At 31.8% G+C, this 27,202-nt stretch overlaps 1 protein-coding gene and 1 long non-coding RNA gene across 2 annotated transcripts; one reads left to right on the top strand and one right to left on the bottom strand.

Annotated features, from left to right (window-relative positions):
- Positions 1 to 1,366: 1,366 nt before the first annotated feature.
- LOC135119834 (uncharacterized) lies at positions 1,367 to 8,497 on the bottom strand. Its single transcript, XM_064044219.1, has 8 exons — positions 8,314 to 8,497; positions 2,590 to 2,655; positions 2,353 to 2,529; positions 2,224 to 2,299; positions 1,896 to 1,947; positions 1,600 to 1,845; positions 1,476 to 1,550; positions 1,367 to 1,399 (listed from the first exon to the last, which is right to left on the bottom strand). The coding sequence occupies exons 1-8, from the start codon at positions 8,495 to 8,497 to the stop codon at positions 1,367 to 1,369; spliced, it is 909 nt and encodes a 302-aa protein (XP_063900289.1).
- Positions 8,498 to 21,033: 12,536 nt separating this feature from the next.
- Positions 21,034 to 21,504, top strand: LOC135119827 (uncharacterized). The gene is made up of 3 exons (XR_010278382.1): positions 21,034 to 21,058; positions 21,129 to 21,366; positions 21,430 to 21,504. It is a non-coding gene; the product is annotated as an uncharacterized LOC135119827 (long non-coding RNA).
- The last annotated feature ends 5,698 nt before the right edge of the window (positions 21,505 to 27,202 follow it).

Raw genomic sequence — 27,202 nt, forward strand, 5'->3', positions numbered from 1 at the left:
CAATCAGTAAGCTTTATAATCTAACCTTTACTACTACGCGCAGCCAAGCTCAATATCAATAAATAATTGAACTAATTTACCCTTTTAAAGGAAATTTTTAAAGACTGTTTCTATATAATTTATTAGTTTAATTTACTTATTTTGGTCAAATGAACTTAAGTAAAAAATTAAATAAATTTTTTCAAATTTTGTTTTTTCTATAGTATAAAAAAGATTGTACAGTTCACTGCTCAACCGTACTGCCTATATTAAAGCCATGATAAAAGGGTGGATTGCTATTAACAATATCAACTTGCTCTGCACTCAGATTAGCAAAGATGTTGAGGCTAACTGTGGTAACATACATATATTTCATAATTTTAAAAATTTTAAAAATTACAAGTCCACTGTGTTGGTCTACATTTATATTTTAAACAAAAACGTCCCAGAATTCCGGAAGCTACCACTTTTCTCTAATAATTAAAACAATTCGTTTTAAAAGTTGCAGACCTCTTTATCAATAACTACAGTCAAGTCTACGAAATAAGTTATACGCGTTTTCAAGTTGTATTTACCTGTTATTGAATTTTTCTAATAGATTAAAGTATTTAGTACATTATAGTAACAACTTCGAGAGTGGTAGTGGCGAAATATAGTAAGTGTATACTAACTGACATACGAAAATTCTTATCGTAGTTATTTCATTTTGCAGCAAGTGCACAAGTTTCAATCTAAATTCTTAAATTTTGTCTACATGTTTGCAATAATAATAAGTTCCACGACTGACGGTAAAGAGACCGTTATCTTTATTTAAGGCTAAAGCTACTATTAGTTACTCAAAACTAAATAATTGACAATCAAACAAGCTTAGTAAGTTTAACTTGACATTAACCAAGCTTTGATTATTTCTTCTCAGAAAAGTATAGTTTTCCCAAAAGAGCATATGTCCATCCAAAAATCCATCCCATCATGAAGATTACAACAATTCCTACTACGTAAACTACGAATTGTAACTGAGGAGGATCGGATCCGCACTCCGTAGTAATATTTTCAGGAGTAATTATATCTAAGTAATGTACAACGCGTGCCCAAGGACAAAGCTTACCCGAATTATAATTTATAATGGAGAAATTTTCGCAGAAAGGCAAAGTCTCTTCCTTTCCATTGTAAATCAATCTTAAGTAAAACTGTGAATCAATTTGATGTGCATTTTGATAAAGCTCCAATTGAACAACTGAAGAATAAGCAGGCCAGCTTATATTTTTTTTAAAGCCTAAAGCCGCTAGTAAGGCAAGAATCCCAAAATCATGCCCGCTATAGACAGCAAGTTTGTGAAAGGGATTATTCCCACCATTGACCACTAATTTCCAGCGATCGTACCATTCTTTTAAGATAATTCCAAAAGCAACGCGAGATCTTTCTTCAAGAGAAGGATAATTATAATAAAGTAACATTCTTTCTGCGCGAATCGAACCAAATCGATTAATAAAATCTACTTGAAAACTTTTATTTAAGGGAGTTTCATAGTGATGGCAATTATAAAAAATCATGCATTCCCATAAATGTAAAAGCTAAAATCAAAATCTTTTAAGTAAGTCAAATATAGATTAAATAATGTACATCATTATAGTTTATAAGAGTTCTCATCGTGTCTGCCACTTGTGATTCAAGCTTATCAAGTTCTAACTTTCTCGAAATAGCCGCCCTCTGGAATTCAGCAGAATATTTGTTGTATTTGGGACAAAAGAAAAATGAGTAAATGGGATCGGCATCCAAATCCATCACATCATAAACAAAAGCATTCGTTTGGGATCCAGGAAACAATCCATTCATTAAGCCTTGCAAAGAGCCAATAACACGAGATTTCTAGAGAAAAAAATTTCAAAAATGCATATAAGTAAATAAATAATGAAGACCTCATCTGCTCGTAAATAAATCTCAGTGGAATTGTAAATAGGAGAAACAAATCTAAGTGGGAATATAAATTATAATAACGATAAATTCGAAAATAACTTACTTTAGCTCATTTATTGTACATATAAATTTATTAAAATACTTGTACAAGAATATAAAGATCATAAAGTAAAATTTTATTAAAAAATTAAACGCAAAAGTTGAAAGAAAAAACTTAAGGATCATTAAAAAGGAATTTGTTAGTAACTTATAACAACCAAAGTCAATATAAAACTTATAAAAAGCGCATAATTTGTATAAATTATTTATTGAAATTCATGCGAATTTTACTTTGTGGCCACATAACTTCGGCGCAACATGGAACCAACACTGACTTGAGTTTCATAACCCATCTTAGTTAGTTGTGCTTAATTGTACAATTAACATAAACGAGAAATAATTACTTAATATGCGTTAAACCTGGACGGCATCCTTTAGAAGAAGTGGAATTTACATTAATATAGTTCTCAATCATGGCTTTGTGCTTCAGCGATATATCCGGGGAAGGGAAATCATAAATCATCCCGGACCGAAAGTTGCAATCAATACTTTTTTCTTGTATATCACTCTCCCAGCATTTTTTATTTCCTGCTGGTACTAGAAAAGATGAAACAAATATAGAGATAAAAGTTAAAAAAATATATATATAAATAGAACATCTATCTCCGTGCCTATGAAAAATAGTAACTTGCTTTAAAATATAATCTGAACCCAAAGGTACGACTGTAGAAGAGGGATAAAAATCACACTGTGCTAAACACAATTGTTTCAAAATAATTAATAAATGTACTAGAAATATAAGCATTTTGACCAAGTATGTCCTTTTTTTTAACAAGGAAACCTTTACCATACTAAAGGAAAATGAATAAGTTGTGCACATCACGTGACTTGTGCACGCAATAGGCTCTGCTTATTTTTTTTTTTTTAACTAATTAAAAAAAAGAAAAACGTTATTTTACAGTTATTATAAATTTAACATTATGTAAACCTTTAAGTTTAACAAAGTCTTTCAATATTTACTTGTTTTAATTCTGATAGGATCGCCAAATTGCTGCTTTTAATAAAGCCATACTTAAAATTATGTACAACTGATTAAAGTTTACTTTTGTAGAGCTCGTTGTAACTGTTTAATAATGTATCGTGAAGTGTTCCATTGTGAGAATGAAAAGCCTTAACTGCTCCTTAAGAAAAGTACTTTTTGTTGAGAAATGGTGGTGAGGAGTTTATACCCCATAACTCCTTAATTGTTAGTATAAACAAACCAAATAAAAGACAAGAAATAAGCACAGATAAAAGACGAAACAGGGCGACATAAATATAGGGAAGTATATTGTATTATATTCGACCACACGCCGTAGTTCTTTGAATGATTGTAATAAAGAAGCTTGATTGTAAACAAGAAGTATTGACATTATGGGCCAACACAAGTATTTACACAGCCGTTTAGCTTACAACAAAAAATGGCCTAATAAAAATTAACAAATAAAAAAAGGTTATTTTAAAAATATATAAAAACGATTATAATTACGCACATGAACTGTAAAAAAAACTAATTAATACCAGGAATTAAAAACTTCTATGGAGGTTCTATGTTAATTTTAAAAAAAAAATTTGGTCATGATTTCCGTAAAAGTATATAAATAGACTAATAGAACTGTTAATAAATTTTATTGCTGGCTATTTTCCTTACTTTATAATAATTTGTGCTACAAATTTTAAAGCGCTAAGCCGTGATACGGACGGCATTTATATAACTTGTTCTGAGTAATTCCTAGAACACTAAATAGGTATTACAGATTAGATGCTCATCAATGAAAGCGTGTTACTCTTCTGTAGTTGCATTATAGAAATATTGGCTAAGTTCAATACTAGTAATATTAATTTTACAAACTTTTTTTTAAACTTTAATAATAGTTCTTTTAAGCTTGCTATAGAGATTTTTATGCTAAGTATTATTATATAGGTTAACAGGCACTTGGGTAATAATCAAGTTTAATTTTACTTTAATATTCGCTTCAACAATGACTAAATTTTCAAATTTAGCACATTTTAGTTCGATATGGATTTAAGTGCAAAATTTAACTTTACAATATCGTTCGTTTTCTTTTATTAGATTTATTTTTTTCTTTAAGAATAAAATTTACGTCGTGTATTTCTTCTGCTAACTTTCTAAGTTCTTTAAATTTTTTCCTTTTTATTTCCTTTTTTTTTAAATAAGAACTGTTCAACTCGTCACATTTCTTAGCAGTATTAGCACATTCGGCGGGAACTATACCTTCGCAAGCTATGTGGTAAAAACAAACATATAAATGACCCTTTTGAAGGATACATACTTATTATTACCACAAAAATTTTATATATAAAGAGTTTAAAATTTACTTAAGCATATATAATAGCATTAAATACACCTTTTTGAATTTCGTCGTAATACCCGTTAACCGCATTTTCATAAACTTTACATAGATCCTCAGATTTAAAAAACGCATACAAGGGGCCGAGTTCGCTGTATTTTAGATTCCACTGGTCCCTAACAGTTTGACTAAACTCTTCAATATTAAAGCTGATCTCGGAAATGGGGATTTCAGGGTTAACGCTATAATTACTAGCAGTAATTATACTATCTTTGCTATGAACAAGACTTCGGCTTTGGCTCATATTCGACTTTGTTTTCGCAAGAATTGTATTGGGTTCTGTGTATCTTTTAAGCTCATTATACTGGTCAATCAATTTATTATACCTTTTCCTTAAACTTTGAATGAACAAATTTTTTTCTTTTACAGTTTTTATTAATAAATTTTGAATTTCATATAAGTGTAGGGAAGTTATTGCTAGCGGAGCTATTAAATGTTGCTCGAGGGATTGAAGTAAAATTTTTTTTTTTTCTTCAGAATTAGTGTTACAAGGCTGAATTACCGTTTCAATTGTAAATAATTCACCTTCAAAATCCCATATAAAGTATATTGGACCTACTTTACATTTAAAGCTGAAGATACAAGTGCTTGTGTAGAAGGTAATTAAAAAGTAAATGCTTAAAGAATTAATTTTTTAAAGTTTATAAATATATTACTTGTAAGTAATTGTGTCACATATATTTTGCGTATCCCTCGGATTCATGAAATTTATAAAATATTCAGCACTATCCCTTTGCTCAATTATATGTTCACTTACAATATTAATGCAATCCTTAATTTTAACTTCTACAGCGGGATTTAATACCTAACAAAAGGTTAGAATGGAGAATAGGATGGTGCCGAAAAGTATTTATGATGTGGTAAACCTCTAATTTTATTTCAAAATCCTGTGAACTTAATTTTTGTACCCAAATGTTTTTAAGGTTTGTTAGCATAAAATAAAGTTCACTTCGCTCCAAAAAATATTTTGTTTTTATATAATATATGTCGCCACTTATAATAAAAGGTTTCCAACTGACAGAACGTAATTGCTCCATTACCTAAGTGATATAATAAAAGATAAATTTAAAGTTAAGTTAGGTAAAAAGCCATGTATAGGAACACCTAATTTTTTTTATAGTACGTGTTATTAAAAAAATAAAAGGTATTTTCTGAGCATTATTAATGCATTATATTAACTAAAATGAAAAATTAATATCACTGGTAACCTTAAAAAATATATATATGCTGAGATCTAAACGAGCAACTTAATGCTAACGGCGACAAAAGACTTTTATATTTTTGTAAAAAATTAAATACAAATGTATATAAAAATTAAAGTCTTAATTACAGCAATAATATAAATAATTTAAACGGACAACAAAATGAAATGCAAAATGACAAATTGCGAAAATATTAAATAAAGAGATGAAAATGACCATCTGTTTATAATATATTTCTACGTGTTACTAGGTGTAAGCATTAAAATAATAGAATTTTCTCTATGCAGGGCTTACATAGTAATATAATACCACCACCGTGAACAAAATATGTATCATAAATAACTTAAGGCACAAAAAACCGTCATTCCACCTAATTAAATAAAAGTTTCCTTATTGGAAAGGTTACAACGTTATCGTTTGTTTCTTTTTTTAGCTAACCACACCTGTTATTCTATACAGCTGAAAAAATTTTGAGTAAAAAGAAGGAACTGTAATGATTTTAAAAATCATTTATAGAACAAAAAATACTCTTTCTAGCTTAATAACGCAAGTTATTAAAAATGGCGAGTGTATCTCCTACGCCAAATAATTTAATAATAGGAGATAAGTTAGAAGAAAAAAGATAAAAATGAGTAGGAAAAGGCACACTAAACTAAATCAAAATTTTAAAGTAATTATCTAAAACGGTTTTAAATACCGCTGAGACAACAATTTTATATTATTTAGTTTATATACCGATAGAAATACTTACATTAAATCACATTAATATAACAATGACGGTATCACATGTCTAATAATCTCATTACATACTATATATATAACAAATTCTTGTAATTATTATCTTATTCTGTTTTTTCGATTACTAAAAGATTTCAAATTTTTAGGTTGTAATTTAGCGCAAATTAATAAGTGTAAATAAGAAGTGTAAATAGAACTTATTTCTTAAATTTTATTCGAATTATGAAGAATTTGTTTAATGAGTTAAAAATTTAAATAATAAAGCACCAAAGAGAAACAATTTTAAATTATCTTTTTATTAGTTAGTATGTTTTCAGCGTTAGCCTTATGTTAGTTTCAGTTCCGTAGACTTTTAGTTTAAAAAAAATTATATTATTAAATAAGAAAAAATAATTTTTTTTTTTCAAAAATTTTTAGTTTTGACTCATAGTTAATATGGAGGCAGAGATTTAATTTAAGTTCTTAGCGTATACTTCTTTTCAAACTCTAAATAATAAACATTGTAAACAAAATGTTATATAAATTACGTAATCATTCACTACATAATGAGACTTAGAGAGCAACATTATGTATATAAGCATTGTTACAATATACACACCAAAAAGGGTATATGAGAAAGCTTAAGCACGATTCAGTACAGTTTGTACGCTACCATTCTGTTGATATAACCAGGACACAGCATTAATATAAAAAACATATATTTAATAGTCCGAAAAGGAAATCTAACTTTTTGTTAATGTGATCAGTTCAGAAAATATTTTTTAATTAGAAATGAGATAGAGCCTATAAAATCGCTATATATGATTATTATTTTAACTTTTTAGGGGGTTACTTAGAATTAGTCTTACTATATTTTGTATAAGACAAAGCAAGGTTAGACGTTAGGGGTTCTCCTTGTGCCAATTAGCAATACATGTAATACAATTAGTAAAAAGGATTAGTGAAATAAGCTTAATTAGCCTAAGTATCTTATTCATAGGAAAAACCTCCTTTCGCCTTTCGCAGTTTAAGAAGTCATTAGTGAAAGGTCGTGTTTTGGGATTATGGAATTGGTTAGAAAAGAGATTGCAATCGTTAATTACTATATTAAGCTTAAAATGCGTTTTATTTACCAAAAATGCATCTTTAAAACCGCCCTAAGCCAGTTAGCTACGTCCACGTACTTCTCAAAAGCGTTATTAATATATATTTTTAGTGCAGTATTTAAATTTCAAGTTTAAGTCAAACATGGCATCTCATCTAGTAGAGGTATATAACTGGAGATTTTTTAATGACATAATTAACAGCTTTAAATTTATAGGAAATGTACGACGGTGAGGGACACGGTTATTCCGTCATCATTTTATTCCTATAACACATGCAATGCATTTAGAATTAAAATATTTTCGCTTCCATGGTTATTCATATATTTGTACCATGCACGGCCTTTTAAAATAAGTACAGTTGTCTATTGTTGTCGAAACTCTTCCTAACCAAACATTCCCCACTTTTTAAAATTTTTAGCATTTTTTATTTTTCTCCAGTGTTAACTTTGATTATAAAGGTCATAAACCGTTTAGTATTGCCTCTCTTTAATTCTGTGCTTCAACACCCCTTAACAACCTCTTGTAGGGGCGGGGCGCCTTGAAATGCTATATTCGCTGTGTTTTTACTAAATAATTGTGATTAAAATCAATCTCTCGCCTTTTATACTCTGCGATTTGACTCGCACCATCTTTAAGAAACCAGATAAAATAAAGTGATACATTGGTCTAAAATAATCTTACATTATTTTAAGATAAGGGCCCTAGTAAAACATATTTTCCCAATTAAATAGTTGTCATAAACAACTTATTATAAAACTCTTCCAATTACAAAAATTATCCCCTCACACCAATTTAGTCTCTTAGGAGGAGAGAAAATTTTTATGGATAGTAGAGAACAATAAAGAGCTTTTAATAACAAGAAATCAACAGTTTTGATATAACCTTAGATATTGAAAAGACTTTTAATAGAGTCTGGCATGAAGGACTTAAAAATTAATTACGTACAAGTTGCTAGAATACGTAAGGCGAGCGCTGTATTCGTTTTTCTGCAGTAGATCACTTGTGTACAAATAGAAGGCTGGTCCGCTCTCCGGCTTCTTAAGGTGGAGCCCGCTGGGCACTCTACTATCACCTTAATATCCTTCCTATAGACATGCGACATTCCCTCATCCACCAAGAAGGTATTCATTGTTTTATATGCTGACGACACTGCCATATATTATAGTTGGAAACTTCATTAGCTATCCTCCTACAGTTGATAAAAGTTTTGCAAAGTAAAAAGTTACGATAGGCACCAGCAACTGCCATTCGATGATTATTTCAAGAAAAAAAAAATTTAAAGTTCTATCGCTATCGCAAACATCGACATCCCTTAGTGCAAGCAAGTAAAGTACCTTGGCGTAATTAATGACTCTAGACTTAACAGGAAGCCTCATAAATTTTTAATTGTTAAAAATTACAAATTTAACTTTTGCTTTATATCCTCTAATATGCAGAGAAGCTATTTGAGACTTAAATACTTACATATAAAGCTATAGTTAGACCATGGTTAGTTACGCATCTGTCTCATGGTCTTAACTGCTCGACTTTGGGTATAAACAGCGTTCGCATCCTTAAAAAATATCTCCTTAGAGGCGCGCGCCTTGGTTTATGCGAAATTACCAAGTACATTATGAATGTAAAAAATGAACTTCCTGCTTTACCTTAAACGGAGGGCTATAATATGTTTTATTCCTTATGAAGAATACCCTAACAATTTATTAACTAACGCCTTGTACTATATCTTTGAACATTTTTCAAAGTATAAATGATCTGAAAATTATTTGGACCTACTTTAGAAATGGGTGTATAGCAACGGCTTAAGAACATTAATTAGATTATAATAATACTTTAAATTTGGGAGGGTGGGTGAACAGGGGTAATGTAAAACGGTTAAAAAAATTAACTCATCGCTATCTTTACGTTATGGGAGATGGGTCGAGAGGCTTAAAATTATGTAAAGGAGGCTACCCTTCTCAACCCTCTCCATAGTAGATGTAGCGACTGTGGTATCCCAAAACGAAGAGTATTTAAATAAATAACTTTTGGAAAGCATTATTAAACTTCTATAATCAATTTTCGAACACTAGACTTTAGGTAAAGTTAAATAAGCTATTTTAATTTCCACTCAACTTATATAGTTTATTAAAGTTTTCAATTTATAATCTCCTCCACTTTTAAAGTTTTCACTTTTATTAATTTCTTATCATACGTTAGTTTCATTCTATCCTGATAGTATCCTTTTTCGCTTTTAAAACATGTTCCATTAACTTCAGTTTGCTATTAGTTCCTTTTTCAATTATTATATTTCATTTTTTGAGGAATTCGTAACCCACATCGATTATCTATGTCTTAACCTTAGCCTGTGACATCTACTATTTTTTGGTGTCATGGTTTACTTTCCTCGGGTGCAACTTCTCCTTACGTTACCCCGGAAAGTTACTTGTATTGCAACATGGGTTTAGAGATCCTACTTGTAAGACATAATTGTATATCTGTTGCTGGAGACTTAGCTCTTCTCTGGCTCTAGGTATTCTTTGGAATAGTGTTCTTACCCAAATATATATAAGTATATATGCACAGCTCCGCAGGGGAATAAGAAAATAACTTTCTTCTTTTACCTACACTTTACCCTTTTAGTAAGGCAAAAACTTAATTAAAAGATTAACTTTTTTATACAATAATAAGGAGAAAGTTATTATCTATATTTACCCAATGTATACAAGACTTTAAAAAGCAGTTGAACTTGGTTTAGAAAAACTTCATAATATAGCAGCCGGTACATGACCTAGAAAGTTATAATACTAGTTTTATTCTAATTATATTGTGCCTTTGGAATTTTAAAAAACGCAGGATAGCAGGTCCTCTGCAATGCTAAACACTTTGTTGCTTTATATAATATTGTTCAAGCCTACATGGCGTTGATCTTATTTATTTCTGAAATTTAATTATTTTCTTCACCACAATTAAAATATATATATAATAGCTTTACTGCAGGTAGTAAAAAGTAGCTAAAAAATAATCGAGGTCTATCAATTTATTTCTGCATGGCTTAAAAAACTTGTTCTTCTACTAATGTTTATAGTATGAAGAACAGAGGGCTGTATATGTTCATATGAATGCAGCTCATCCATGCTCTGCTACAATTTTTTTTATCTTGTTACCATTTTCTGTGGTTGGTTTAGTGCTCAAATAAATTTCTACAGTACTTTTAGTTCTTCGACCTCATAATTATATTACTTTAAAGTCTATATTATACTTTGCTAATATATTATATAACGTAGTATTTTACATTTACCCTAAACGACTTCTGGCCTGTAAAAACAACACTAGAGTAAAAGTAGTACACCCTTTACCTTTTTGCCGTATACCTGGAGTACTTAATATTATTAATCCTGCCCACGCACTTGAATTGTAGGATTGTTTTGTACCTGCCGTCAGTGTTGTGCCACTAATTGCAGTTCCTTGCTTGTCTTAAACTACCCGTATATATATAAGGGTTAGGATTCTAGGTAATTTAACAGTTCGACATTTTACAGTCTTAACTGGGCATAATGAGTTCTATGTACTACTAGGAAACGTGATTCTCTCCTGTACTTTATAGTGACAAGTTCCTTGAAAGTATAGTTAAAAATAGTTTATAAAAATTTTTATTACTCACTTCTTAGAAACAGTTAGTTCTTTCTTGTGTATTAACCTTAAACTCAATGTTCTACCTATTTACGCTTCATATACGCAACTTATTAAAAATAAACAAAAAAAAAATTTTGCCAATTTTTACCTTTGAGCAACTAATGTATAATAAGCTAAAAATTTTGAAATAAAATAAATAGTTTACCTCTTTTTTAGTTAAGTGTACCTTTTCTTTATATGCAAATACGGTAAAATTAATTTGCCCCACAAGTGCTAGGAAAAATACATGTAGTAAATTAACTACTTTAATGTTTCCATGAATTTTTTCCTCTAAACCTTTACCTTCTCCATATTAATGAAGTTAATAAGTTATTACGTTTGAACGCGCTGTACAAGGGTATACACAAACTTCCCTCCTTAATTTTTTGCCTCATCTGCCAAGTTGTTATTAACTGTTTATTTAAAAAAAAAAATCATTTAACTTTAAACTAGAATTATCCTAAATACTTATTTAACCTCTTTTTATCGTGCCTTCATAAAAACTGCTATACGTAATGTCTCTTAGCTTTCGCTGTAAACAATCTTTTCAGTATACTGGAATTCACGTTAACCCTCTTATAAAAAATTACCAACCGATGTAAATTTAATTAAATCTATTAAATATTTATAGGGTAATGCAAAAGTAATTAGAATGCGCTCTTAAAGAAAGGAAAGACAACCTCTGCTCTTTTACTCGTCAAGTTGCCTAGACGCTTAGAAAGAATCTATTATTTAAAAAGTATAGGGTATAAGGCCGTGTCGGTTGAACCCCTAAAAAGAAGCGGGAAGAGCGGCCATTGCCATAGTGTTAACTATTTGGGCATACAGAGAAATACTGTAAGTCATGCAACAAATGCATCAAATTCGGTGGCTTTCACGAGTCTAAGTCCTGCACTAAAAGCAAGGATGCAAAGCCTACCTGCGCCAATTGCCAAGGGGAGCATTCTTCAAATTATATAGCATGGAATGTACTACCCGAAAAACGCACCTATGAGGAAAATTATAAAAATATATCAACTAAAGCTTCCAAGAGTCCTGAAAGTTCGTTGAAAAAAATATAAGCTACGCACAGCGTACTAAAATGAACTTATCACTTGAAGCAACTAATACAGTTCCTCTAACGGCATGATTGAATAACTTTGTAGCAACAATGCGATCAGCTCTCATGTGGAAAAGCAATAACGGAGCTCAATTGTAAAGTTGAACAAATCGAGGCAAGCTCTAGTTCCTTAAGGATTCTGGCATGTAAATGCTAACGGCGTTCGATGCAAGAAGCAAGAACTACAGGAACTTATTGCCCGAATAGCTTACACATGATTCTCGTCTCTGAAATACATCTGAAGTAAGGTAACCGATTTAGAGTACCCAACTATGCTGTATAAAGGTGCGATAGGAAAGATACTGGAGGAGGAGGTTAGCTGTCCTAAATAAAAGAAAAATTAACCACCAAGCGCTCTATTTTTTCGACTCGATAAGTTTAGAAGCTATCGATGTAAATATAGAGCTCTTTTCACAATGGGAAAGTCGATATAATTGCTGCTTATAAATCACCTGATAACGTTATGCATAAAGTTTATTTTGATAAGATTTTTGTGGGTTCCTTCAGTAGCTTAACGACTGGAGTTTTAAACTGCAAAAGTCCTTTGTGGAATAGCAGGCGGGAATAAACCAATGAAAAGAGGTTTGCCGAAATATCCATCGGAAAAGGCTTAATAGTTATTGGTCGGAAGGACCCAGCGCATCGCCCGGTGAAAGGGGCTTGTGACGTTTTAGATACCACGGTAACACAAAATATCTACGTACCTGCCAACGTCTATACGCTATATGAACTCTCTTCTGGTCATGATCCCACCCTTAGAGATAGGAGATAAGTCGACCTCGAGTACTTGGATTAAAGAGGTAACTAGTTGACCCACATTGCGGAGTCACATAGACAAAAGCATAGATAACATAGGCGCACACTATTGAGAAAACCCCTTATTAGACACGGCTGTTGTGCAAATGGAAAGAGCTATAAAGGAGGCCTATACTAGGTCCACTTCATTTGAAGAACGCAAAAACCAGCAATATGACCTACCAGATCATATCAGATAGCTGATTAAGAGAAGGGAAAGTTGAGGACAAGATATATGAACTATTGTTTTCCAGGCGATAAAAAACCTTCCAAGATAAATACTCGAGTTAAGGAGGCATTAAAAGATTGATTTTACGAGAGTTGAGCAGAATAAATTACTCTTCGGGGCCAGAGAATAATTCCCTATGGAAATAAGCAAGGGCCGTCCGATCTACTGAGACTAGGGATATAATATTGCCCATCCGTGAACGCTGGACGCTCAGCGACGACACCCTCCGAAATAGTAGAGGCTACTGTCGACTCACTGGAAGCCCACTCAACTATAATAGAGTCCGACAATAACGAATAGCATCCCAAGGTCGTGCGCATTATAGTTACTGCTTACCTTTTAAGGCCTACCTATGTAACAAAGTTAAGCTTACCACCAGTGAGGAATCCATAACTATTATGCAATCCCTTAATACAAGGAAAGTCTCGATTCACAACAGTATTTCCAATTTAATGCTTAAAATATTAACTCATGAACTATTTCTCTGATTTCAAAATTAATTAATCAAAAACTCACCACTATCTACTTCCCTACACTTTGAAAAATAGCAGAAGTAATTTTTATACCTAAAAGTAGGCTCTCTAGCCGTTTTATCAAAAATTATCGTCCAATAAGCTTGTTTTCCTGCCTAGGAAGAGTGGCAAAAGCGGTTACCGTTTCTAGGTTACAAGAATTTTGTGGATGGTATGTGCGTCTTGCCTAACTTTCAATTTGGTGTTTGAAATAATTACTCCCCAATTCACCAGATATGCAGGCTTACGGAAGAAGCTAGGAAAGCTTTTAACCATAGAAAAGTAACAGGTGTGCTCTTTTTAGATGTTGAGAAAGCTTTTGATAAACTGTGATACGATGGTCTAATCCTCAAAACGATTACCGCCAGCTTTCCTTTCTACTTAACTGCGATACTTTACTACTAGGGTAAATTCTTTGAAGCCCCTTTAAAAAAAAAAGAGGTGTCCTACAAGGTTCCTTGCTATTCCCTTACTTTTTTCTATCTACACGTCCTATAATGCCACAATTGTCAAAAAAAACTTAGCTCAGTACTCTGATGGCACAGCTTTATTTTATAGTTTCAAATCTGTCTGGCTGGTATATTTTTAAAAACATACAGCAGTCTTATTTGATAGTATTTGAGGCATGGTTTTCAAACTGGAGCTTATATAACTAACGCGTCAGAAAAGTAGCTTAATCATAATAACAAGAAGGAGGTTATTCCCTCCGAACCCCTAATCTCTCATTAAACCAAACTGTCATTCCTCGAAGGGAGATAGTTAAATATCTCGGAGTTATCTAGACCACAAACTAAACTGGACTCCGCATCTTTCTTACGTCCTTTTTAAAACCAGACAAGCTATGGCCGTTTTATACCCCTTACTACGCAGGAAAAACAAACTGTATTTAAAAAAGAAGCTTCTGTTATGCAAACTGGTTATGCGCCCTCTAATTGCCTGGGCCTACTCCTTAAGCAAACATATGCACCGACTACAAATGCTACAAAATAGCGTCCTGAGAATGAAAGTGCACGCCCCTGGGTTTGTGCGCACCAGTCAATTACATAGAGAGTAAAACCTCGAGCCTATTAAGCAAATCTAAATAAAATTTTACTCAACTGAATTACTAGAGCCAGTACTCACCACCACATACTAATTAGGCAGGCACTTGATTATGTCTCTCGTTAGTACACCAAGTACCCGCGGTCAAAACATTTCCTAGATCTATTAGAGGGGGAATTTGGCTGATTATAGTTTATTTTATTAACTTATTATATATATATATCTATTTATTGTTTAGTAATATAACGGTATTAAAACTTAACTATTTTATTACATGTAATTTTGTTATTGCATTGCCGTACACCTTTATTAATGTATACTATTTAGCTGTAATGATAAAGCGTATCCGTCCTTCTCGTTGATGGCGCAATGAATCGTCAGGAAAGTTGTGGCTCCCGCACCCTCAGTTAATAGAGGGAACTTAAATTAAGCAGGAATTTATTATAGATCACGCCTGTAGAAAGCCATTGCTAAAAAATATATAAATATATAAAAACAGGTGTGTAGATGAGCCCCACCCTTCTGACGAGGAGCTCAAAACCAGGGAGACCTAGCTGGTAGCGGTGCTGGTCGAGGTCCCGAGATGACCTCGGGTCTTGTGTCTAAGACTGCCTCTCCCGGAGGTGGTGGTTTTTGGCGGTTTTTCACCACACTAGACAGAAAGGCGGGAGACCGGGCTCAATATTTTCCGCTTTTCAGTCCTTCGGGACAGCTATTATAGATTATAAAGAGCGTACACTGGTGAGCAATTGTGCCCCAACCCCTGCAACAAAGGGATTCAGATTAAGCGGCTTTAAGTTCTTAAGAAGACCGGCCGTAGTACGCCAGTTATAAAAAATAATCACGTGTGCCTGTTTTTCATTCTCCTCTCTTTTCTTCCTTCCTTATTCCTTTATGTATATTTCGTTATGAGCATACTAAATATACGTCCTTTAGATCTTAACTGGTTTATTACTTTTTTATAAACTTTTATTAGCCTTCTTAATTTTTTTTTTATTTAATATTTAAGCCACTATCTTTCACTTTAATCACGTCTTATATTATTACCTCTCTTCCACACTTTAGCTAATTATTTTTTTTTATTAAAAATTTTGTATTTCTTAAATTTTTTTATTTTAATTAAAACTACTCTATTATTAACTTTACTTTCATTACGTCTTATATTATTACTTTCTTTCACACCTTTTCTTTTGACGCAGAATACCTTTGATAAGTGCACCCAACCACCCTGGCAAGGACAATTATTAAAGGATACCTCTCAGCTTCGTCAATGACTCATAGACGTTAAACTAGCTTTATTCACTCAGGGAATCTTTGACTTCTTTTTTATTGAAGGAAAAGTAGTTGAACCGGAGTTAAGTTCTCCAGAGAGACTGAAAAAGTCAGCACTGGGTATTCAAATAATTATGAACAGACTCCATCACGATGGAAATAATAAAATTAACGAAATTAAAGTTAAAGCATCAGAGCGTGCTATCCAGGACATTAAGGATACCTTTGGAAGAAAATCACTTGTTACCTTTACGAGCAAAGTGCAGAATTCTGTAACGCCACGGAACCCCGTGATGAAACGGTTCAACAATTCGCCTATCGGCTTAACTACCTTTCAAATGAAATTGAAGAACAGTGTACAGTAAAAATTAATCCCTCATGGAGATTGTTAATCATAAAATTATTTCTCTCATTCATCGAACCGGAGATAATTTTAAATTAAGTTATAACTCTAGATCAATATTATAGCAATAACTCCAATTGCCTTGACTATAAATACGCTCTCAACACACTTCTCCAAGCGCAGACAAGATGTTCTTCTTTTAGTGGATTCCAAGAAAATAATTCTAAAAGTAAATATTTACCTAAATCACATCAATTTCATTGAAAAGACTGCGGGATCGCCGCTTGAGACCACAATGTCCTTTTATCAGAGAAACAAGCAAATTTTGCGGAAAGATTGGCATACTGAAACAGCATGCCCGCTTTAATTCGGACAAAAGTTTGAACAACTTGAGATAGTTGTGGACAGGAGCGCCTACCCCCACTTTGTTAAAGGCAAAGGGCAAATAATCAATGAACTTTAGACAAGAACGTTATTAACACATAGATGGCCTTCAAAAGCTTATTTAAGTAGATATTTAAAAAGCCTTGATCACGATAAAGCCATACTTAGTAACAACTTTAAACCTAACCTAATATCAGTAGGCAAGCTAATGAAAAAAAGTTATATTGTGTACTTTAAAGATGACCAAGTCTTTAATGGAAAAAAAAATAACATTGGAACTCAGAAAAATAATAGAAATGACCTGTATATTCTTAACACTGAGAATGCAAACAAAATTTTTTCCATGTCGGCAACGACTAACAAATCTGTTGTGACAATGTTCTAAGAGAACACTACGAGTTCGAGCACATTGGTCATTACTATTTAAAAAAAATTTGTCCAAACAGCTTATTTAAAAACGAAAATTGTGAAAAATATGCTTAAATCTAAAATGAAGAAAAAGAAAGTTAGCAAATTTTGCGGAATCCAAGGCTTTCGAAAACCTGGAAAATTGAATATATATATAGACACTTTAGACTGGGATATTACTTCGTACGAAGGGTAAAATTATTTAATTGTTTGCACTGACGCGAAATCGAGCGGTGTTACAATATTATTGCTAAAAACAAACAGGAAATTAAACATATAATTAAATGGAGTCAGTGGCACAATAAATTCTTAAAGAATTTTAACATAAATGGAAAAATTACGACGGTTATTATAGAGGAAATAAGAGACTGATAAAAGTAGCGAATTTTATTAACTACAAGCTCAATCAAGACATACAAGAATAGGGTATTAAACTATCAACTGTATTTCAAGATACCCCTCAATACATGCTAAGTGAAAGAAGCAATCAAAGCTTATATAACATGACCCCGTATATATTAAAACAATCTAACCTTCCTTAAAACTATTGGAAAAAGGCTATCTGTGATGCAGTTTTAATTCTTAATAACATACCAAAAAAGGGAGAACAACTTACAACTAACCAAATTTTTGATTCAATTTCAGATTTAAATCTTATAAACCTTTAGGCTGCAAAGTCTTATATTACGTTAGGGTATTTAAACCTTTACTGATCGTTATCTAAACCTCTAAGCTCTTTAAAATTAATTGTAAACAAATGTATATATAGAGAGAGACTTACATATGTGACTAAAACAAAAAAAGCACTGAAAAAAAAATTAGCATTACTGCCGGTTTATTTTTCGTGAACGTTCATTATACTGACAACCAAGCAATCAACAATCTAAATAATAATCATAAATTGCCTAAAATGGTAAGTTGCGTTAAAACTTATGAACTAGGATCTTTTCCTCAAAAATACTATAATTCAAATTAAAAAAGGAAATCTCAAGATCGTGCTTTCGTCTAAATTAATGATTCCACTGAGGGCGAATATAACATAATTAGTGATAACACAGGTAAATGTTGTAAGGAAGTGCTCCATTTTGGCAAAAGAAACATAATTGAAGCTACACTTAATCCTTTATCTATTCCTATAAGCACAAAGAACACGGCCTACCAAACAGCTTTTCCTGTGAACCCGAAAGTAATGTACAGACCTAATACCGAAATCAACAACGTTATTAATACAATTAACGAGAATAAAAAACTTGAACTAATTAGGAAAACAATAGATCATTTCGAAGAGCCTGACATCAGATTTTTTAAATAAACTCACAGTGTTCGGATCAGTAAATAACTAACATAAAAAAGCAGTTACCCATTATAATGCAAAATATAAACCTTACAAGAAACAGTCGGGTAATTTTAAAATTTATGAAGATTTTATAAATACAAATATAGTATCAGCTTTAAAAATGCTTTTGAAGATGAGGAAGAAAACGATTGCGAAAAAGAACAGCTGCTAAATGATATAGATATGCACTACAGTGAGAATAACAAACAGGAAGTGAAACAAAAGACTCTTTAAATGTGTTGCGGGCAACATGCTAAAGAAAACAAGGTTATCAAATACCTTATTAACTCATGATACTTAAACATATTCTGAAGCGATTGCATCAGCAGACAAAGACTTGTATAAATTAGCAGCTAAATACAAACTCACAACATTATTAGAACATTTTGGTTTCGAGATAATTATCATGGATTGTATTCCTGATGAAAAAATAATATTAACTGCAGGGAGTTACATATTAAACCAGATACTCAATACAAACAATCTAGCCTGGTCACCACGAAATATCGCTGACAGTACTAGACTGACATAACATATGCCACTTCTATACTTAGTTACCTACATTACAACGGTGATGAACACATGAGGTGGGCGTTTCAGACGTTAAAGTATTTTAACAAAATTAAAGAACTTTCTCTAATTTAAATTATAGAGATTACCATGAAAATAAGGTATTAGTAGAATGCTACCTTGACGCTTCATGGGCAGACACATGTGCTATAAAACCACCATGGGGTATATCATACTTATTAATCACTGCCCTGTTTAATGTGCCTTTAACTTAAAGAATAAACAATAATATCTTCCCGTGAAGCTGAAGATATCAAAGTAAACAAGGCATTGCCTAGCACGTTTGCAATTAGAAATATATTAACAGAGACTTCCTGTTTACGGAAATGATATTAAGATCTATATAGACAACGAAGCGGTTAAGGGCATAACTAGAGGCGATGCATCTAACAAAAGGATTATATCTATTGATAGAGCTTATCATTACATGAGGAATGCCATGCAAAGGAAAGAGTATGATATACACCAAATGCACTCGAACTACAATATCGCAGATATATTTACTAAACCATTGTCTCTATATAAGCGTAACCCTATTATGAAATATTTATTTAAGGGACGTGATAACATGGGGTCGTAATAAGTAAATATACGTGATCAAGTGAAAAGTCGGGAGCGATAGAAGTTTTTACAGAAGGAAATATGTTTAAACTAGCAAAAACTAAAACACGTGTAGGTTGCTGTTCCTTCTCCTCTCTTTTCTTCCCTCTAAATTCTTTACTGTCTATTACCATGCACGTGGTCGCTACACACGTGACTCTCGTTAGCGCTATTTTTTTGTCTGTTAATAATTGTCAAATATTACAAAGACATATCAACTAGAGACCTCATAAGAAAAAAAACACGCGGGCAAGAGGAAGAATTAAAAAGAGATAAATTTTATTGAGCTTAACGAGAAAAATGTATACTAGTATTGCGACTAACTTAGGACAAAATTAATTATTACTACAAGGATTATATGGTAGCAGTTATTGCTCTATGGTAGTTATTATCACAATTATAGTGACACCTTTTCGAATTGAAAGCCATTATGTAACAAGCCTGCGATCCCTCCTAATTGAGAGCTCGAGTACTCGACGTTTTTTGTCTCGGTCGTGCACCAGGAACTGTCATTCATAAGAAATTATTTCTAAATACTTTCTTCATTTTATAAAATAATTCTTGGCTAAAAGTAACAGTTTGAATAAAAAAAAAGATGTCTACGTTATTTATAAGCAGAAATGCGAGTTCATCTTAGTTTAGTTAAAATTTTATTTGTAAATTACTGTTGAAAGTTTACATTTTTTGGTCTTAGAGTTAGGTGTACATTTTAAAAATAGATTTTGATCATAACGAGGTTGAGAGCTGTTTAGCATAGCTCGGAGTTTGAGGATTGATAAGCATTTTCAGAATACTTATAAGAACTTTTGATTTATTAAAGTACTAGTATTGATAGGGTAAAGACTACGAGAAAGAGGCAGGACAAGTGTGTAAATATTAGTGCCATTCTCATTAGATTTCCATGAGATACTTTTCTACTTTAAATTGTGTTACTTATTACCAAAAAATCTATTATATGGCCTTATATTATTATTTAATAAAAGTTACTAGACCGCTATTAGTTTATAAAAGAACAAGATTACTAAATATAATTCAAAAACTTTAAAGTCCTTACTAGCTGAAAAAAAATACTCTCGACGCTTATAATATTTTTAACTGTTGTTCCATTCAAGGATTACCTTATAAAATGATTAAAAAAAAATTAATTTCTTGAACTTCACAACAATGGTTATTTAGAATTTAAAGAACTTTATTAAGGAAAATTGCCTTAATTCCAGTATAATTAAAAAACCACCGCTCTTTATAAGAGTTAACGATGCTATAAAATTAATTAATCATTTTATTAAGATTAATATGCAGCATAATAAAGTAACTAAAGTTTTTTATTACTAAAAATATTGAAGGTAAGAATTTACTCTATAGGCCACAACCACGTGCATACACATGAACATCTTCCGTAAACGTTAAAGCGCGATTTTCTGAAAGCCTTCATCTTGCAACTTCTACGATGGTGAGATATTTGACTCGTTCTTTATTTTTTTTTAACCAGCTGTTCTATATATATATTTTATAAATAATAGACCAAGGGAACTTCAAGTTTTGGTAAACGTCACACTAAGAGTCACGTACTTTGCCTAAGATGCAATTCTCGATCTTTTCACACCCAAAAGCATCGTTGCGCTTCTTGTGGATATCCTTCTGCTAAGCTACGCAAATATAACTGGAGTGCGAAGGCTAAAAGAAGGAGAACTACTGGTACTGGAAGAATGCGGTATTTAAAAAAAGTACATCGAAGAGCGAAAAACGGCTTTCGCGAAGGTACTCAGACATTATTGTAAACTTAGACTTTTTTCTTTTTATTTCATTTATCCTCTTTTTTAGCGGCAAAAGTAAAACCAGTAAAAGCTTAAGAGTTTAAATTCGTTTGCATAAACTTTTTTGAATTTAATAAATTATGTATTTCATTTTTAATTACAAGTTTTAAATATATCTTTGAAATAACATTTTACTCTACAGACAATTTTTGTGCGTGTTTTACACACACCTACATACTAATATGTAGTAATAGAGAACATTAGTTAAAATAGTTTATAACTTTTTTATAAGTTAATATTTTTGCTTAGGAGCCATCAGCTTTTCTCATTTAGATCCACTGTGTTAAGTTAATAATCTGAAATCTTATAGGTTTTGCTCTAAAGAAGTTTTTAAGTATAAACTTTTTTTATAAGCTTTATGCTTAACACGACATAGTTATAATATATATTTAATAAGGTTACAATAATTGTTTGTCAGTAATTATATTCTTGTAGCAACTAAAAAGGTTTTTTGCTTAATACTTGCTATTATAACTTAATGCACTAAAGCACCTGCTTTTACTTATAACTTGAAGGTTTGTAAAAAAGATCAGGTCAAAAGTGGTTGTGAAGGGATACAGAAATTAAAAGATAAACAATATTAGTAAATTAGCGAATAAATTTATTAAATAAATTCTTATTTTTCATAATTGCGGGACAATAAGCTGTGGTGTTGTATATATATTAAAATTTATAAAAAGTGATGAGTTGAACCTCGTGTGTAGTAAGTCCTTGCGAGACTAATAAGGTAGTTCTTGTTGAAATTGTAAGAAAGGTATTAGAAAAATAGCAACTTTTTTTCTTAGTACAGTCAAAATTTCATAGACATGTACATTTCAAGTGTATAGGGAATCATTTATTACTTTCCATAATTTTATTCAATAAATAAATAGAAGGTAATTATTCTTAGAACTGTTAAGGAGTAAATAATAGAAATTTATAGTGACTGCAATCTATACTTAAAATATATTTTTTATGGGTCAAGCACTGCGCATATTCACTTTTACAGTTGAATACAAAGATTCCTTGTACAGCATATTTACGCTTATTCGGTTATCTTTTTAAAAGATTTAGGTTTTACTTGTCCGAAGTATCTTTAAAAACATTATAGTTTAAGTATAATCTAACGAACGGTTGTATGAAGAAATAGAAGTTTGGGCTAGTCAAGATATTCTCAAGTTAAATGTATCAATTATTTAATTCTTAATAAAAGATTAGAACTTAAGATTCTTACTATTTTACAATAATAATATTTAGTTTAGTTATTGAAATAATGCAGTAACTTATTTAAAAAAAAAACTTATGAAAGGGGCATTCACCCATTTGACATTAGTAACAGGTTAAGAATAAATACTGTCATAACGTGCAAACTTAAATTATAAATTTATAATATGAACAGATGAAGTAGATTGCTTAAATCAAAGCAGTTGTTAATTATTATACCGGGATTAAGCAAAATTTTATTCACCCGTTGCCTTTTAAAACTAATCGCTTTTTGTCTCCTACCATAATTCCTTCTTGAAGAATCGAGGCTCATAATAAAAAGTTCTGTACGGCATAGTACAAACTTTTTCATTTATCTATTAGCTACCGGTAATTTAAAACTTTGAAGGAGTTGTTCCCCTACAAACGCTAATATTTTTGAAAGTTTGTATTTGTACTTGGTAGGTTAGAGTGTAGAAATAAATAACAAGCAAAAAAAACAACTAACACAAAAAAAGATAATAACGTTTTACGTTGGAAGGTTACCTATCTTTGTAAGCATTTTGAGTATACTACATACTGTAGAAAATTATTTTCAGCTAATTGTCCATAGCTAAGTATTACGTAAGAAAGAAGGTTCAATGACTTTAGCATTTTGTCGTAGCGCATAAGCGAGAATGCTACGACTAGCAAACTATAGTTCCTAGAAGAAGTCCTGCATTACTGAGAGTATTGTTTACTGCTTAACGATTGTTGCAAATAGAAAGATTACTTTAACCACAAAATCAATACAACTTATTGTTCCATATGCTCAATGAATATTTCGCAAGGAAAGTTTCACCGAACTAGCATATTGTTCAAAGATAGTATAAGTAGAGTAATTAGAAGCGAACAAAAGAGAGATAAAAAAGGAAAAGAAACTTAATCAAACTATTAAAAGTTATTAAAAAAATGATAAACAGATGAAACCCAAATAAGTATACAAATAATACCCTTTAGAGCAGAATTCCTACTTTATTACATTAATCTTTCCCCTTTAATTAAAACATGAATATGAAAATAAAATATACATCAGTAAATGATGCTTATAGTTATTGAAGTTAACAAACGATGCATCATACAACCCTGATGGCATAAGTACTTAATCGAAATATATTAGTGGTAGAGAAGAGAAGCTATTACAAAGATTGTGAATACAGCCAAACCGGCTGTCTAATAAAAAAATCTTGTCTCTCTGTGTTTCGTATGCCTTGTAAATGTAGAATAGATAGTGTCTCAGTGGGCGACCTTAACGAGGAGTAAAACACCGTAACGATTATCAATAAAGATAAAAAAACAGTAAGTTTTCTTGAAAAAAAATTAAGACTCAAAAAGTACCTTAAATGCCTAAAATTATAAAAGTGCTAATTTAAAAACTAGTATTTTTAAAAAAATGTTTAAAGCTATGGTAATTATAATAATTCCAGGTTTTCATAACTTTTTGTATTTTTATGAGAGCTTAATATTTTAGTAAATGCGTTCCAGTCCTCTTAAGGTTTGACGTGGTAAGGAATCTAACTTTATTTAATTTCCTTCGTAAATACTTTATATCTCTATTTACTTTATAATAAAGGAGACTCCGTATAAAGTGCACTAAATATTTATTTGGAGTTACCTTTACCTCTATCTGACTAATCAAATTTTTCGCACTTGTCACTGCTACCACTCAAATATCACAAAATTTACATAACGACACTCATTCAATTATTTAGGGTGAGGGATCTGCTGCGGACAATTAATTACAACAAATAAACTGGTCAAGGATAATAAAATTTACTTAAATATTTAGTTACCAATAAAAAATGAGTACCAACTCTAAATAAGTAATTACAAAAAACAAAAAACAAAAAAACAAATAAGTGAATCGAAAATAAGTTAATCACATACAAAATAAGTATAACGATAGATTAATTAGATAAGGAGTTTAACCGCACAACTTAAGCAGAAACAGATTTAGTTTTGTAAGTTGGTAGGAAAATGTTTTTCTTCGCGCAAATGAAAGTATTTACATATTTAAAAAATTTATATATAGAGTTTGAAAAATAATTAGAAAAATAATTTTATTAGTATATATAGTCTGAGTCAACTTTTAAAGTAATAGTTATAGTGTACGTGTACACTTTTCTTTATCAAATTTTCACGCTCTCTTACCGTTATTTAATGCGGTTTCCACTAAACTTACTACAACTATTTTTCTTAAACACATAGCTTAATAAGGATTTGGTTTCTATGATAAGTTAAAACTTCGAGAAATGAGAAGAGTTTACCTCGACAACCTAGTAAGACGAGACGACTGAGTTGCTATACTAGTGGGCGAGACCCTAATGCACCATTGGGTCCTTCTTCCAAAACTCAAAGGGCGTAAACACTTTAAAGTTTCATCTTTCGCATGCCAGGAGGAAGTTGAGAGACATGATTTCGTTTACAGCCTCTTATTAAGTCGCTGGCTACAACTGTTTTGAATGTACTGCTGTTAAGTAACCTTGCTTAGGTTTAGAACAATTAATTCTTTAATCTGAATATACTAAATTGTAAAATATGCCGAACGATACAATTAACGTGTGCACCGAAGCAATAGGAAGATGGATTCTGCAAAGGTTATTGATGTAGTCTTCCAAAACACAATTTATTGCGAACAAGAAGCTATTAACTGATCACATGTCCATTCTGTCGGATTTTGTCGAAGACAACGAACTATGAATGAGGTTGACACAAACTAGATACGCCCAAAGCAATATTTCATTTTGGTGTGTCTCCTCCTTTGATGCCAGCATTTGCTTGGAAGGGGGTTTATTTGTCTAAGTCATCGTCTGATCGCCTTTTACAACAGACGCCTGGACGAAAATGTATTACGCGACAGATGAAGGACAGTTAACATTTTTAACGTTTTTTCAAGAGAATTTAAAAGCCACCGTCGCACGCAATCCCGCCTTTAGAAAGCGGCGCGTGGTTATAGCAAAAAAGATAAAGCGCAATACTTTTCACCTTCCAGCCCCGCTGTTCAAGGTCAATTTAAGGAGGCTGTGAAGAATTTAAAGCCTAGCAAAAAAAGATGAGAAACTAATATAGTCTATATTCTACCATGGCGGACGGTGTTGCCATTGAGATTCTCAAAAGGATACCACATGTAACAACAATAGGGTTTCTAACCTTCCTCACAAATTTGGTCATGTCGCTGTCGTTAACTCTAAACCCCTGCGAATGCTGCTCGATTTAGTAAACTCTTGGCAGCACTGAGAATTTGTAGGAAACCTCAATCTTACTAGGATAACCTTTTCGGCTCTAAACAAAACCACTTAGCGACACAGCAACTCTAAACAACCCGTTGCTTTATATTAAAAAAAAAAAAAGAAAGGAAAGCCTTTTGCTTAAACTGCGTGTGCTGCGTCACTTACCTGCCCTTTACTACGTTTTTAAATCGTTCTTAAGCAGTCTTGGTCTCCTAATTACCACTGCGTTGTAAGCTGCTTTAGCTTGTTACAGAAATAGTATAAGAACTCTACTATCCCCACTGGTGTACTCACGTTATGTATTAGTATCTGCCAATCTATACCCGCTCATCGCACTTCATGCCAAAGACAATCGAGAAGAATATAGCTCAAGCAGCACCTGCTGCGAAATCTAAAATATTCGCTAGTTTATTTGCCTTTGTAGCGCTTCTAGGGAGTAATACTTACATACCCAGCGTATTGCTTATTCCTAGTACTATACGAACAAGCTTTACTTGTATTCCGTACGCGGCAACACTTTTAAACCGCCTTTACGGCTCCAGGACGTAGAAAGCTTCCTTTATTAATAAATAGATTAAGCAGTATTCTAGGGTCTTTTTTTCAATAAAGTCTATATAGTACTTCATAACTAAATAAATAAAGCAGCACAATTGTATTGGAAGCACTCCTTATTATCGCTTACGATTCACCTGCTTGGGTATTCGAGCATCGTTAACAGGTGTAAGCACTGAAGGAAAACTATAGTAAATTGCTGTGACTGCTAACTGATGCACTGTACTTTGTGACCCTCTGCAAGGTGATTCCAGTGAACCACAATTAGATTTTTTTTTTTTAAAGCGCGGCTAGAAAGATCACTAAAGAAGCCCGCGTCATCGCTTCAATGATGCGCTATAGGCATGATATAAACATAATATATAAAGCAAACTAAACTCGTTGCACGCATAATTTTTAATAAAGCCTTCCACGCAATTATTATTGTCCAGACTAAGCAGACTGCGTTTGTAAATATTATAAAACTGTAATAGTTACTCAAAAAATAGTACGGATTTTAATATATTAAAAGTTTTCGAATTACTTTTTAACTTTTAATATCTTAGACTCACTCTACAAGATCAACTCGGGCTACTTCTTTTCCTATTAGAATCTTAAATCTAAACCGCTTTCATTGTCTATAGTCTGATGTAAATTTTGCAGTTTACTTTCTTTCTTCTGCAAAACTCTTATTCCGCAAACACGATGTTATAATTTTATTTTAAAGTTAATGTGCTTTATTCCCCAAGTATCCAATTATTTGCCATAATTTAATAAAAAAGAAATCTAATTTTTTTT

Source organism: Zophobas morio, unplaced genomic scaffold (genome assembly GCF_036711695.1).
Source record: "Zophobas morio isolate AGI-343-1 ecotype UQ-CSIRO unplaced genomic scaffold, CSIRO_AGI_Zmor_V1 ptg000308l, whole genome shotgun sequence".
Classification (NCBI taxonomy): Eukaryota; Metazoa; Arthropoda; class Insecta; order Coleoptera; family Tenebrionidae; genus Zophobas; species Zophobas morio.